Source organism: Anser anser (assembly GCF_964211835.1).
Source record: "Anser anser genome assembly, chromosome: 1".
In the NCBI taxonomy this organism is placed as follows: domain Eukaryota; kingdom Metazoa; phylum Chordata; class Aves; order Anseriformes; family Anatidae; genus Anser; species Anser anser.
Genome location: NC_139720.1, coordinates 118,022,612 through 118,034,784, shown reverse-complemented (window position 1 = coordinate 118,034,784; position 12,173 = coordinate 118,022,612). Strand labels below are relative to the sequence as shown.

The 12,173-nt window shown below is 39.4% G+C and overlaps 1 protein-coding gene across 2 annotated transcripts in view; it reads right to left on the bottom strand.

Moving 5' to 3' along the window:
- Positions 1 to 435: 435 nt before the first annotated feature.
- AGPAT3 (1-acylglycerol-3-phosphate O-acyltransferase 3) overlaps positions 436 to 12,173 on the bottom strand; it is a 91,664-nt gene continuing 79,926 nt past the window's right edge. For both annotated transcript variants that reach the window (XM_083820680.1, XM_083820681.1), the window contains 5 exons: positions 10,017 to 10,170; positions 9,462 to 9,564; positions 6,433 to 6,508; positions 4,012 to 4,210; positions 436 to 3,526 (listed from right to left, as the gene is read on the bottom strand). In XM_083820680.1, coding sequence (XP_083676806.1) covers positions 3,438 to 3,526; positions 4,012 to 4,210; positions 6,433 to 6,508; positions 9,462 to 9,564; positions 10,017 to 10,170 — 621 coding nt within the window. In that variant the 3' untranslated portion in view covers positions 436 to 3,437. The remainder of the gene's footprint in view (positions 3,527 to 4,011; positions 4,211 to 6,432; positions 6,509 to 9,461; positions 9,565 to 10,016; positions 10,171 to 12,173) is intronic.

Here is a 12,173-nt window from a genome sequence, read left to right as displayed (position 1 = left end):
GCTCAGTAACACTAAGTCAATTGCAAGAGCACATTCAGCCCACAATGAGCAACAGAGAACTGTAATCCCTATTGAGCCAAGACCTCTGGATACCAGCTATCCAGACAGATCACAACCCATTCTTCTTCAGCATCAGCTTTTTGTGCCTTCCTAACTGCGAGACATCACAACACCAGTAGCCTCAGAGCTCTCCCACCAGCTTCTTAAGACGTAGGTCGACATGATGCTATCTTGGAATTGCAAATCCCACTTTGAGAGCAATATCGTTGTTCTTCACGACAACGATGGGTGCTGTCATGGCCCACATTAGTCACCTTCAGAGTCAATGCTGAGATCCATGACAGTCAGCTTGCAGGTCCATACTGGAGGACATGGTATTTAATCTAAACGATCAAGCAATAAATGAATGTTTTGAAAGGTGGAGAGAGGAAATGATCCTACAGCTTTAAGTTTATTAAACTTAGCATGGTTGAAAAGCAAAAGACAAAAAAACATGATATATTTTTGTTTATTATTGCTCTTAAAGGGCTTGGTAGTCAAATATACAAGCTATAATCTATTAAACCAGAAGAAAATAGTGTAAGATATAAAATCTACGCTCACTTTTCCAATCCAAGCCACCTGCTAATCTTCGTTAGTGACATTAACTTCAGCTATTTCCAGTAATTTTAATTTATACATACTCTGTGTATGTGTGCACTCGTGCGTATATAAAAACTCCTATTTGAGGAGATAAAATTCAAAATGAAGAGATTTGTGTTGTTTTTCACTGTTTTGTACATTGCTGTATATTTCGGTCTTCCAAATGGTTACTGATATGTCCGTTTAGAAGAGCAAATTAAGTAAATGATGATGCATGTATTATATTTTGAAAAACAAAGCATGACCAATAAGTTATAAGAAAATATGAAACATTGATTATTCTCCCCTTGATGTACATGCACTAATCCCATGATTCCTAATAAGGAGTTACATGCACTAAGAGGAGAAAAGAATCCCATAAAGAGAAAGGCTATTAATTCCCTTCCCCTTTAAGCACTCCCCCTCTTCTCAACATTAAGAAGGGATTTATTTTGTCAAATTCTTGTCATGCCCTATTAATATACCACCCAAAGTGTAAGTATAAAACAGCCAGTGGTCAGCCTGCTTTGCAAGCCTCACTTTGCTAAGCTGGTACAGTTTATATATACACTCAATACCATCTTCAGGAAGCAAGTATACAGCATGTGTAGCATCTTTCTAACAAACAAGAATTATATCCATTACTGAATTACTTACGGGGAAAAAAAGGGGAGGGGGGAATGAAAAGAAAGAAAAGCTCACTGGTTTTAGCCCTCTGGTTAAAAAACAGGGAAAAATCAGAGTTATATTTATCAGCATTTAGAATTCTAACCATATTTAAAGACAGAGTACAAAAACACTCAGTAAGGAAAACAGAGTCATGGCTAGGATCTATTCTCCTCAATTCCCAAATCATATTCCAATTTCTACCAACACGAACAACAGTTTTGTGTCCCCTGTCTTAGGGAAGACTTTTTGTAGGGTAGAAAGATGATACACTAATGCTGGAGCTACAGGTACAATGATTCGGTGAAGATGAGTCTCAGGAGACAGACAACATAGGTTATCCTTCAAATCATTCTGTTGGAAAGACCACTAATAAAAAACAAGTGCATGACAGAACAGTGACTAATGATCCACAGGAAAATATTTTTCCAAGTTACAAAATTGCTCTTCTAGACAGAAGAACCTGTGGGAGAAGAGGTTACATTCTAACGGAGTAAATATGAAAAGAAGGTAGATGATTACTCTCTTATTGTGGTTGCTAGAGCAAAGATGAAAAATAACAATCAGTGCTCTGATAAGATCTGCTATTTGCAAAAGTGAGATAAATATTCTAAACGGCAGCTAAAATGGCAGACCTCAAGAGTTGGCTTCTGCCCCCAGCTGTAGATCTGCAACCCATTTCACCAACTTCTGAGCGTAGCCAAATGCAGATTTTGGCCTTCAGACTTAAACATATAGATAGCTCCCATCTACTTGAGAATAATTCTGCAGCTGCGCACAGAGCAGCAATCTGCAAAAAATCTTAAAATGTGCGTTTATGAAAAAATAAGAGGTACAGCCATGATTCTGATCTCTATTTTAGTGAAAAAATCCAAAGGACAACAAGCAAAACTAAAGATATTTAAATCCCTGAAGAGACCCCACACTCATTCTAATGCTTAACAGCACAACTCACCTTGCAATATTCTTCACATTAACATCTATAACACAACCAAGTAGAAAGTGCAGCACACCCTACCATTACAGCACACAGGGTAAGATCCTGGTCCCCATTTGAATCAATGTCAAAACTCCCATTAGAAGTTCAAGAGATGCCGGTATTTGGAATCTGACTGCTACAGACCTCTCCTTTCAGAATTCTTGTAAAATACAAGATTTTGAAAACTATTGTGCTAGTTTCTGCCGTTATCCCCCAGTTTACTGAGAGATCTTGGTTGAACTGGACTTTGGTGATGACAGACGTGAACAGAAATAAAAGGAAAAAACATCGGGACAACTGAATAAATTTCCTTCTTTGCACAACTCCAAATCCCACGGTCAAAATTAATTCCGAAAACAAAACAAATGCAAACAGATTCAAAATTACATACATACATGATGTGAAACGGGGCTAACAACACTCAAGACTGAGGTAATATTTAGAAATCAAACAGCCTTGAGCAGTTGGCAGGAGATACGATGAGAATTTTATACTCTTTTAATACTAATGGATCTGTTCTACGTCATATGCTGATCAGTAACGCACTGCTTCCAAACTCCATTATGTATTCTCTTGCATTATAGAAGTTTTAAGATGTTGCCTGAAAATAAAATGTATCAGTGTAACATACAAATAGGATTTAATCTGTAGCCATGAAAACACAACCTTTCCAAAGAGACTAGTCCAGTGAACATCTATAATTAATTAAAGAATGGTTGTTTTTTCCTGGATCATTAATAAAAAAGTTGAAAATTAAACGCTATGTTGGCTTTAGCAAGAGGAAACATTCAATGGCTCCTGTTGTAAAAGTGAGTGTAGTGCTCTTGACAGAAACCAGTGTATTCAGTCATCTGACGATGCACATGGCCATGCCCAATGACCTCTTCTCCCCCCACCCCCAAACCCCCAACAAAGCAAGAAAAATTAATTTCCTCCTCCCCCCCACCCCAGATTTTCTCCCATAGTTTGACTACAGTAATCCTTTAACAGGCAGAAAGTTGATGCGTTCTTTTCAGTTGATGCCTCCAAATTCTTCATTCTTGGCTCAAGTTTTATTCATTAATATTAGTCATCAGTTATTAAGAAAAAGATAGTTTCTAAGTGTTTGTTTTTTAACTGAAGTTAATCAGGTACCATAGTCTCGTTATATGTGCTGAACTGCAGCTGTCAGTTATTCCTTTTTCTTGAATTCTTGGTTGCCGTAGCTGGAGCCTTTTTCTATTTCAGTTACTCCTATCAGTCTACGAACTCCAAAGGAAGCTTTAAAACATAACAGAAAAAAGGGAGACATATTAAATCCAGTTCAAGGATTTAGGAGGTTACATGTAAACACACAAGAAGAGTTTTAAGTTATTCAAAGACCAAATTCAGTAGCAATTACAAACAACTGCTTTTCAACTGTGCACTGCATGAAGCTGCATATGAATTTTTATTTTTTTACTTTTATTTTTTAAATATCACAGACAAGGTGTGCAGTCAGTATTTTCTCCTTCAGGCACCAAAGCAATGGGCTACAAGACCCACTTGATATTGATTGCTACAGATGCTGCCTAAAATATGAAGGCAAGTCTGCCTAGATTAATGCTTTTCAAATGATAAAAATGCTATACAAGATAAAAGACTACAAAATGAGCCCCAAGTACTCTTCTGCAAGTCCCACTGATATTCATTAATATACAGAACTTATTAAAGCTAACGGATCCTGTTACATGTTACTGTACTTAGCATCTTCTCTTCTTTATTACCTGCTCCAACAAATCCCAGGAATGCAAGGATAAGGAGAGGTGATCCACTTGCAAAAACTCCAAAGCCAAATGTGAAGAGAGGCGAGAGGAGAACTGTGGCCCAGAAAAGAAAGTTTAGGAGAGTCCATGGTCTCCTAGGAGGTTTAAACTGCTGGCCAGGAAATACGCCTTCCTGATTATACATCTCTTGCAAAGCATCCTGAAAGAAAGAAGACAGATGAAAACATGTTCATAATGTTTGCATTAAGCAATCCAAGACTAGTCAACTCCAGAACAACATCAGGGACGTCATCTGTGGTAAATGCCTGTCAAGACTACATGGCATCCATTTCCATCTGCTGTTTTTGCATTTCTGCTGTTTGGGCATTTCTGTCGACTGCCAAGGCTACTGTATTAGCCCTTTGAAGGCCATGTTGGCCACAATAAGAAACTGAAACAATATTAGCCGTTCCACTACCAAATATTTTCATCTGTTCTCTTAATTTCTTAGGAATTTAGGGCACTGTCAGGCCAGGGGTCAATTCAGACATTACTTACCTATTTGCTGGATGTTTTTCTTCCTGTTTTTACTTACTAAATCATGCTGACTTTTCTCGAAGTCACAGCAGAAAAGTGCTACGTATACAGCTAAAAGAAGGCAAAGCACAAGCTAACCAGCTTAGACAGCACTGTACGTAACCACAAAACTTCAACAGAGCAGTTGCATTCTCAACTGAGCCTGCAGACAGATGCAATCACAAAACAACAGGAAAGAGTGGCATGCCCATATTCTCCCACAGGTTTATAAGACTGCTCTGTGAGATTTCCAAGCCGTTACCAAGGATAGTTCAGGTTAGGCTATTTCTTACTTTTTTCCCCCCTACTTCAGCTGTTTTTCTTTTAACTTCCCTTATGATGGGCTGAGAAGCTCAAGGCATTTCTTGCCAGTAACACAGCCTTTTGAGGACGTACCTATTGTACACTGCATCGATTTCAAGGATTCCAGTTACAACATATTGCTCCCACCATAAGATCAATATATACAATACCCATATATATAAATAATACCTCCCCTGACAACACCTCTCACCAAAGTTGAATGGAGTACAGCAAACATCAGCAAGGAACACCAAGACCTCAATTTGCAAGCACAGCAGAGCGTTGTGCCCAAGGAACAGAGCCAAGCAGAGTGGGTGCTCTGGGCTGCACCTGGTTAGCCCCGCGTTTACTGCTTAACAAAGAAACTGAGAAAGAAGGGCCCTCAACAATACATCTTGACATTTGCTCCTCAAATATCATGATTTCAGAAGGAATTCTCACATCTACGAGTCTCTTCACAAGGGAATTAGATAAAGGCACAAACATGATAGCAGGAGACAGGATTCAAGTTTTTTTTTTTTTTAAGCTCTCTAATCCTGTATTACACTGACTCACAAGCCAGTTTGATACCCCTGCCAATGGGAGGTGCAGGGTTAGGGGGCATATAGATGATGGTCACTACTGCTCTTTGTAAGGTAACTTTCCTCCACCTGAACCGCATTAGAGTTTAGGTATTCAAACAAATTAGGTTAGAATGAACAAAATGAAACTTCCAGACCCTTATAACTTGCTGCCTACCTACAGGCTAAGCATAAGCTTGGAAATGCTGCAGCATAGGTTATCGTAGCAGAAAAAAGACGGGGATAGTTAATATTTCTGTGCTCCTATTTTCCCCCACAGAAGAGTAACACATATCAAGATACACATTTGAAGCTCAACAAACCACCAATTAGGGCTGGGCAAAGTAAATTACAGTTCTCTCTTCCTCCCCACAGAACTGTTCAATCTGCAGTCAAGAAAGCAACCATCTAACAGAAAAAAAAAAAAAGAAATGAGAAAAACCTTTAAGCCCTCCAAAGGCGCTCTGGCCTTGTGCTACATCGGTCCCTGGCAGCAGATCCCAGGAGCTATCTGTACTGTGTCACAGACCACTGCACTGGTATCGCATGAAGGCAGAAGGAAAGTAACAGTGGAAGAAACATGAAAGCAAAGGACAATTACGGCAAAGAGCCTTGACTTGCTGCCCCAACATACAGTTCTTGAGTACGTAAAAACATCACAGGGAATATGGAGCTTTTAGAAGAGTATGACAGAGATCTGGGAGATGACGAACATAAGAAGGTTGGTAGATTGCTATCCGTCTTCGCAACTCAGCCTTAACTACGAATGCCATTGTGCTTCCCAGCAATTTGAGACCTACTCACTAGCCAACCCTCTGTGGCCAAGGGGCTCCCTTACAGCTCATCTGCAATGTTCCTTCCAGCGGTCTGAGGGATGGCTGCCAAATTATTTACAATATTTCCATCTCTTCTCTCCCTTCAGTGGAATGGTGTGCATTTCTCAGTTCCTTAACACACTCCCCTAGAAGTCCTGAAAGCGAGAAAAGAAAGCAAAGCCATTTACCTTTTCTTGATAAAGCTTATGAAGCCAGTTTGCAGCTTCCTTTTCATCTTGAGGGATGTCTTCCAGAGGAAATCTCCTAGTTTAGTAGAGAGATGAAAAAAAGAAAAAGAATTAAGTCAAAATCTAGGTGTTTGACTTTAGATCTCTATGAGGGAAGACCTCCCATTTAGTAAAGGGCACAAACTAGAAGTAATACTGTCACCAATGGCAGAGCTCTTACGTGCAGAAGAACTGGGACTTAAATAACCCCTGATTCTTTGCCAAAAACTCAGATTCTTAAGTCAAAAACTGTATAAGCACCCATCAATTTTGAGCACATTAGTAAAGTAAGCATTTCCCATGAAAACTCTATTGCCCTCTCACTGGAACCATTACTGTTTGATTTCCAATGAGCTCAGAAAGAAGCACCCAGAGCTGGAAAAAGTCAAGCAAAAGTGACAATACCCAGGATAACTGTTTGTTATATTCTGCTAGTGAGGGAAAAAAATTGAAGGAATGAGAGGTGGGTGGTTAAAAATTCACTTTGTACCAACTCTAAGGAAAACACCTACAGAGTCTGTATTTCTTCTCTCTCTCTCTGCTTCTCTGGCCATACAGGTAGAGGCATATAGTTCTCTTAGTGCATAGGAAAAGTATGCCCAGCTCTGGGTACTGACCTGACCTCACTGAGAACAGGAGCCTTTTAAGATTCTAGTTGTGAAGAGTCAACTTATTTTCCTGCATTCATTCATTTTCTGATAGGTGAGCATGTTAATGGCATGTCTGTGTTGTCTCCTTTCTCAGCAGCACACAACTCTGCATCCTGGATCAACTCAGAAAGAAGTTGCTTGGTTTGTATAGGGCAGGCACACACACCTCTTACCCTCAAGCTCAAACATTTTGTTAACATTCATATGTTGGTATCAGGCCCCTCTTACAGCAGGGCAGGCGGTAAGAACAGAACTATGGCTTTTGGGAGAGCTACAGACACAGTGATCCCACAGACAACTTATTTGGTGTTGTTCAACTAGGGAATATGTTTCCACAGTGCAAGTTTGAGTCTGCAGCAGCAGAGGGAAGATATTCTAATTCATTTCTAATAGTTTCTGCATCCTATAAACAAATTGAAAACTAGGTTTTACAAATTTCCTTCTAATAGCTCTAACAGGAGGAGATGCGCAATTAATATAAATAATGCTCAACAAAAGCTCAGTAAAAAAAGCTCAGCTCATTTGCTGAAAGCTCTCTGCTAAAATCCTTACTGTATTGGTATCACCACTAGAGGGTACTCACAGCAACAACATTTACTAATTTAGCTAATCAGTTTCTCTGGAGCCGGTCAGGAGAAAGACTGGATCATCTGCAGAGAGCTAAGCTTCTTACCTCTATACAGGTAGCTTCATACGCATATATGAAGAACAAGAGCTTACATGCTTCCTTTCTCTATCTAAGCCAAGTCTGCTGGCACATCAAGGACATGTTTAATTTTCAGCAAGACGACTGTAAAAAATAGTTTCTTTTTTATAATAGTTTCCTCCCCGATACAGTGTGGAAGCTTCAAGTATAGAAAAACATCTTGAGAATGTTGATTCAGTCCACAAACATATTATAAATAAAAATTACAGAAAAACATAGTTATTATCTTCTTTAACAGGGTACAATTAGTAATTTCACTTGGCAACACTATCTTTAACAGAATTTTATGAAACCAAATCTCTTCTAAAGACTAGTGAAAACATTTCTCTTCTCTCCTCACCAATAGATAAGACCAACTTACTTGTATTGAGATACAATAGCCATAGGATAGCTTAGCAAGCCACAGGATATTTAACTGAATGCAGCTGCTCAGTGTATAACTATGCAGATGTACATCCTTGCACGTGTACCCTGGATCTAGGTAAATACATAACACACATGTAGCGCCAGTATGGAATTAGAGGTGGCAACCACCTTACATGCTGTTTAACTAACTGGTAAGTCGTCTGCTCACTTTCCTCATCAGAGATGTGTCCTCCCCCATTAGGGCTGCAGCACCCTGCCTCCCCTGGGACAGCATTTCTTCAACAGAACTGTTGCTGCAGTACCTTGACACAATGGATAATAAAGTGCAGGTCCCTAAAAAGTCTTTCACCCTTGGAAGCTCTGGCATGACACACTGTCTTTCATTAGGACAATGTACAGAGCCAGTGCTATGCACCTGCAGTGCACAGACCCAAGGCCAGAGGTGAACGGAGTAGGGGAAGTAGCAAGTAGTCCTGCTACTTCAAGTACCAGAAGTGAGCTGTCAGAAGAACTGTGCGAAGAACAACCAGGTCGTTTGTCAAGTCCAGACATAAAAGGGAAAAGAGGAAATTCAACAGGAAAGCATTGGTAGCTTTTATGATCACAAGAAGCTTTTGAAGAAGGCAGCAACAAGGAGAAAGCAAGAAAGAGAAAGCACACATAGTTGTGCGTGCATGCACATACGTGCTGCATGGAGGTAGGGGTTAGCAGTCACTCTTTCAGGCAAAAAAAAAAAACGTGAGGAATGTACCACCTCATTCATATATTTGAATTTCAGCATTATTTAACTTCTAATCTGCTAATCAAGCCATGTGAGAGAAGGGAACAAACTGGCACAATAAGGATCTTTACGCCACTTTCTACAGGAGACTACTGATGCTGGGCAGGCTATTTATACTATACATATGCTCACAAGGGACTGGGTAGGGAACAGAACACTTCCTTTCTGTTCCCAGCAGAGAGGCATGCAAGTGCCCTCACTGCACAAAGTTTGGGGAAACCGCAGCTGGACAGACAGTACAGTTATACCCAGGCTTAAAGAGTCCGTCCAGTGCTCTCTGACTTGCTGGGCAAAATGAGGGGATCTGAAACGTGAAAATAAACTGAAGCTGGGGTGGGGGCATGACAAGGAGGTCTCTGTGGCCTGCAGAGAAACTTGAATGACAAAGAAAAGAGGACTACAGCAGAGGATGCTTCCCTGTGAAATCTGAATACACTTCAACACGCCAAAGCATGCATCTTAAGGCTCACCATCACTATATGCTCACCTTACACACATATCTGCTTCATATTTCTTTCCATAAAGAATTCCTAATAAGGAGGGGTTCTTGTTTCCTCTGAAATTTAGTGTTACATCATACACTGCTGCAACTGTTGCAAAAAAGAAAAAAAAATGTTATATCAGCAATTCTAGCAACCACGTTGTCAGCACCCTTGCATTAAATAGCAACAGGGCCTTGCACAAGCCTTGCATTAGTGATGTCAGGTAGCAGAGTCCTTCACTATTTTGTGTTAACATGTTTTATTTAACATGTTTTATTTTCCTCTCTCAGCCACCTGACATTCCCATCTATGCTGCACGTGTTACCAAAACACAAGATGACATGATGAACTAAGCAACAATGACACACCTAAGAAGTTTTTTTTTTTTATTACTTTTTTTTAAGAGTGGTAACAGTTATGTGGCATGAATTACAGTTGACATGGTGAATGATTATTACTTCCAGCTTGCTAATTGTAATGGACAAAATGAACAACAGAGGATACTACAATGCGCTAAACATTACAATCAATGTGAAGAATGAATAGCAGCTTGCCAGTACCTGTTCCCCTGAGACACTGGACAGCAGTGGTGAAGCCTTTGGTTCTGGGCAATAGGTGGTATTTCAGTTTAGGCAACCCCTTGGATTCAGCTACCTCCATACTGATACGATGCTTGGTCTCTGTAAAACGAGTTCCTTCACAATACAGGAGAAACTAGTAAAATAAGACAGAAGGCAAAAACAAGGATATCTTGTGACTACAAGAAACCAAGCAGAATACAAAAAAAATTTTGTAACGTAAACATACATTAGTGCACACACACACTTCAGTTACCTGATCTGATCATCAAGTAGGAGGCACAAGTACCACCTTACAACTCATTCAGCATAGATTATATTTAACTACATTGGAAGCAAATTTAAGGTAACAAAAACCTGAATAGTTATACCTGAAATGTTTATTTAAAAAGAAAAAAACCCAATCCATTAAAGATTTAGCTGGCTGGTTATGGACTAATCTACAAATCAGAGAAAGCAATCCAATTATCAGTACATGACTATTTTAGAAAAAAAACACATTAATCACTAGCCTGCTTGTTTAAAATTTGTACTGTACAACCAGAACTACTCATCTGAGGACAGACCTGTTTGCCTGAAAGATTTTCTGATTTTTATTTTTAATTTGTATCGGTTGTGTTCATAAAAAATGGTGCCTTTCTCTAAAGCCTTTACCTTGTTCACAATGTAAGGCATCAGTCTGAGTGTATTATCCTGAGCAACAATTAAAGTCTTAAATCCTCCCACCCCGACTTCATGCAGCACAAAACAATTGATCTGCCCTTCTCTAGCATCTCTGTTATATCTGCTCTACTTGTGACAGAGACCAGAAGCAAAGCAAATCCAAGAGCAGACAAACAAAGCCCATCTGAGCGCCCTGGGGTGAACTTCTGTTTATCCCTGGTTTTTCTGAAAGGTGGACATCCATTTTTCCTTGGGAACAGTGCAGCTTTCAAAAACACAAACCTCTGCATCACAAGTAAGCAACGGGCACGGCAGGAAGGTAAGGTTGCTACTGCTCTTTCTCACAGCAGCATCATGCAATGCTGTAATGCTGCAGTTCGAAAGAAACACTTGAGTGAGTCACCATATACCTGCTATTTGTCAGTGCTGTGGCTGCTTGACTTTTTTCTCTGTAGTGTATACACAACATGCATCATAAAAGGTAAATCGAACAAATGTTAGGACTGCAAAGCCACACACACAGTAGTCAGAAGTGCCTGAGTGCGCGACAGCATGAAAGCTGGCCCTGCAATCTTCATTTGGCCCTTAAGGGAATGAATTCCCATTACCAAAGCCTGACCAACCACCACAGACAGGTGGTGAGAACAGCTGAAGGTACAGAGGCCAATATTGTACGCTCAGCCTCTGGTCTTAAATTCAAGTTCTCTTTCTGCTGCACCAAATTCTCCCCTTCTTGTACTCAGTGGTGCAGCAACCTTTCCGAGCCAAGTATGTGAGCAAGGTACAGGCTGCACCACAAAGCCTGGGTGAAAAAGACCTAACGAAGAAAGGTTGCACAGACTGTGCTAATTGCAACATTTAGAATGCACAAAAAATAGGGAATTGATTTATTCAAGTCAATTTTAATCATGATTTAAATTACCAAGTAGGAAGTCTTGATTTAAATAACTATGTTTTGCATTTACATTTTTTTTTGTTGTTTTCCCTAGAGACAAGTTCTTGGTTATCAATGATAGAATCATTATAACGTATAGACTTGCAATTAAAATAAAGTCTTGGCATATTTTAATTGGTGTATATATATATGTTTAAACATTAATCAGGAGGATATATTTAGTTCATACCCATGTATTCAAGCAATTAAGTAGTTTAAAACACGTTGTCCAGATATTATTTGTATTTTTTGTAATGATAAAAAACCAAATGATCCATTCACTATGTACAAGACCTACTATTTCACTATTCATTTTAACAAGCTTTATGGAATATTGAAATTCACTTGAACTGTGCAAAAAGCATCTTAAAATGTTTTATGAGCCAAATAACTCCACATTAAACACACTGCTATAAAAGCTAAACAGTAAACTTATCAAAACATTCGCATTCAAAGCTAAAAGAAGGCTAATAGGTTGATTATACTACTGTATTTCTGCAGTAAAATCTAACAACATTGTACATAATGAAACATACATGTCC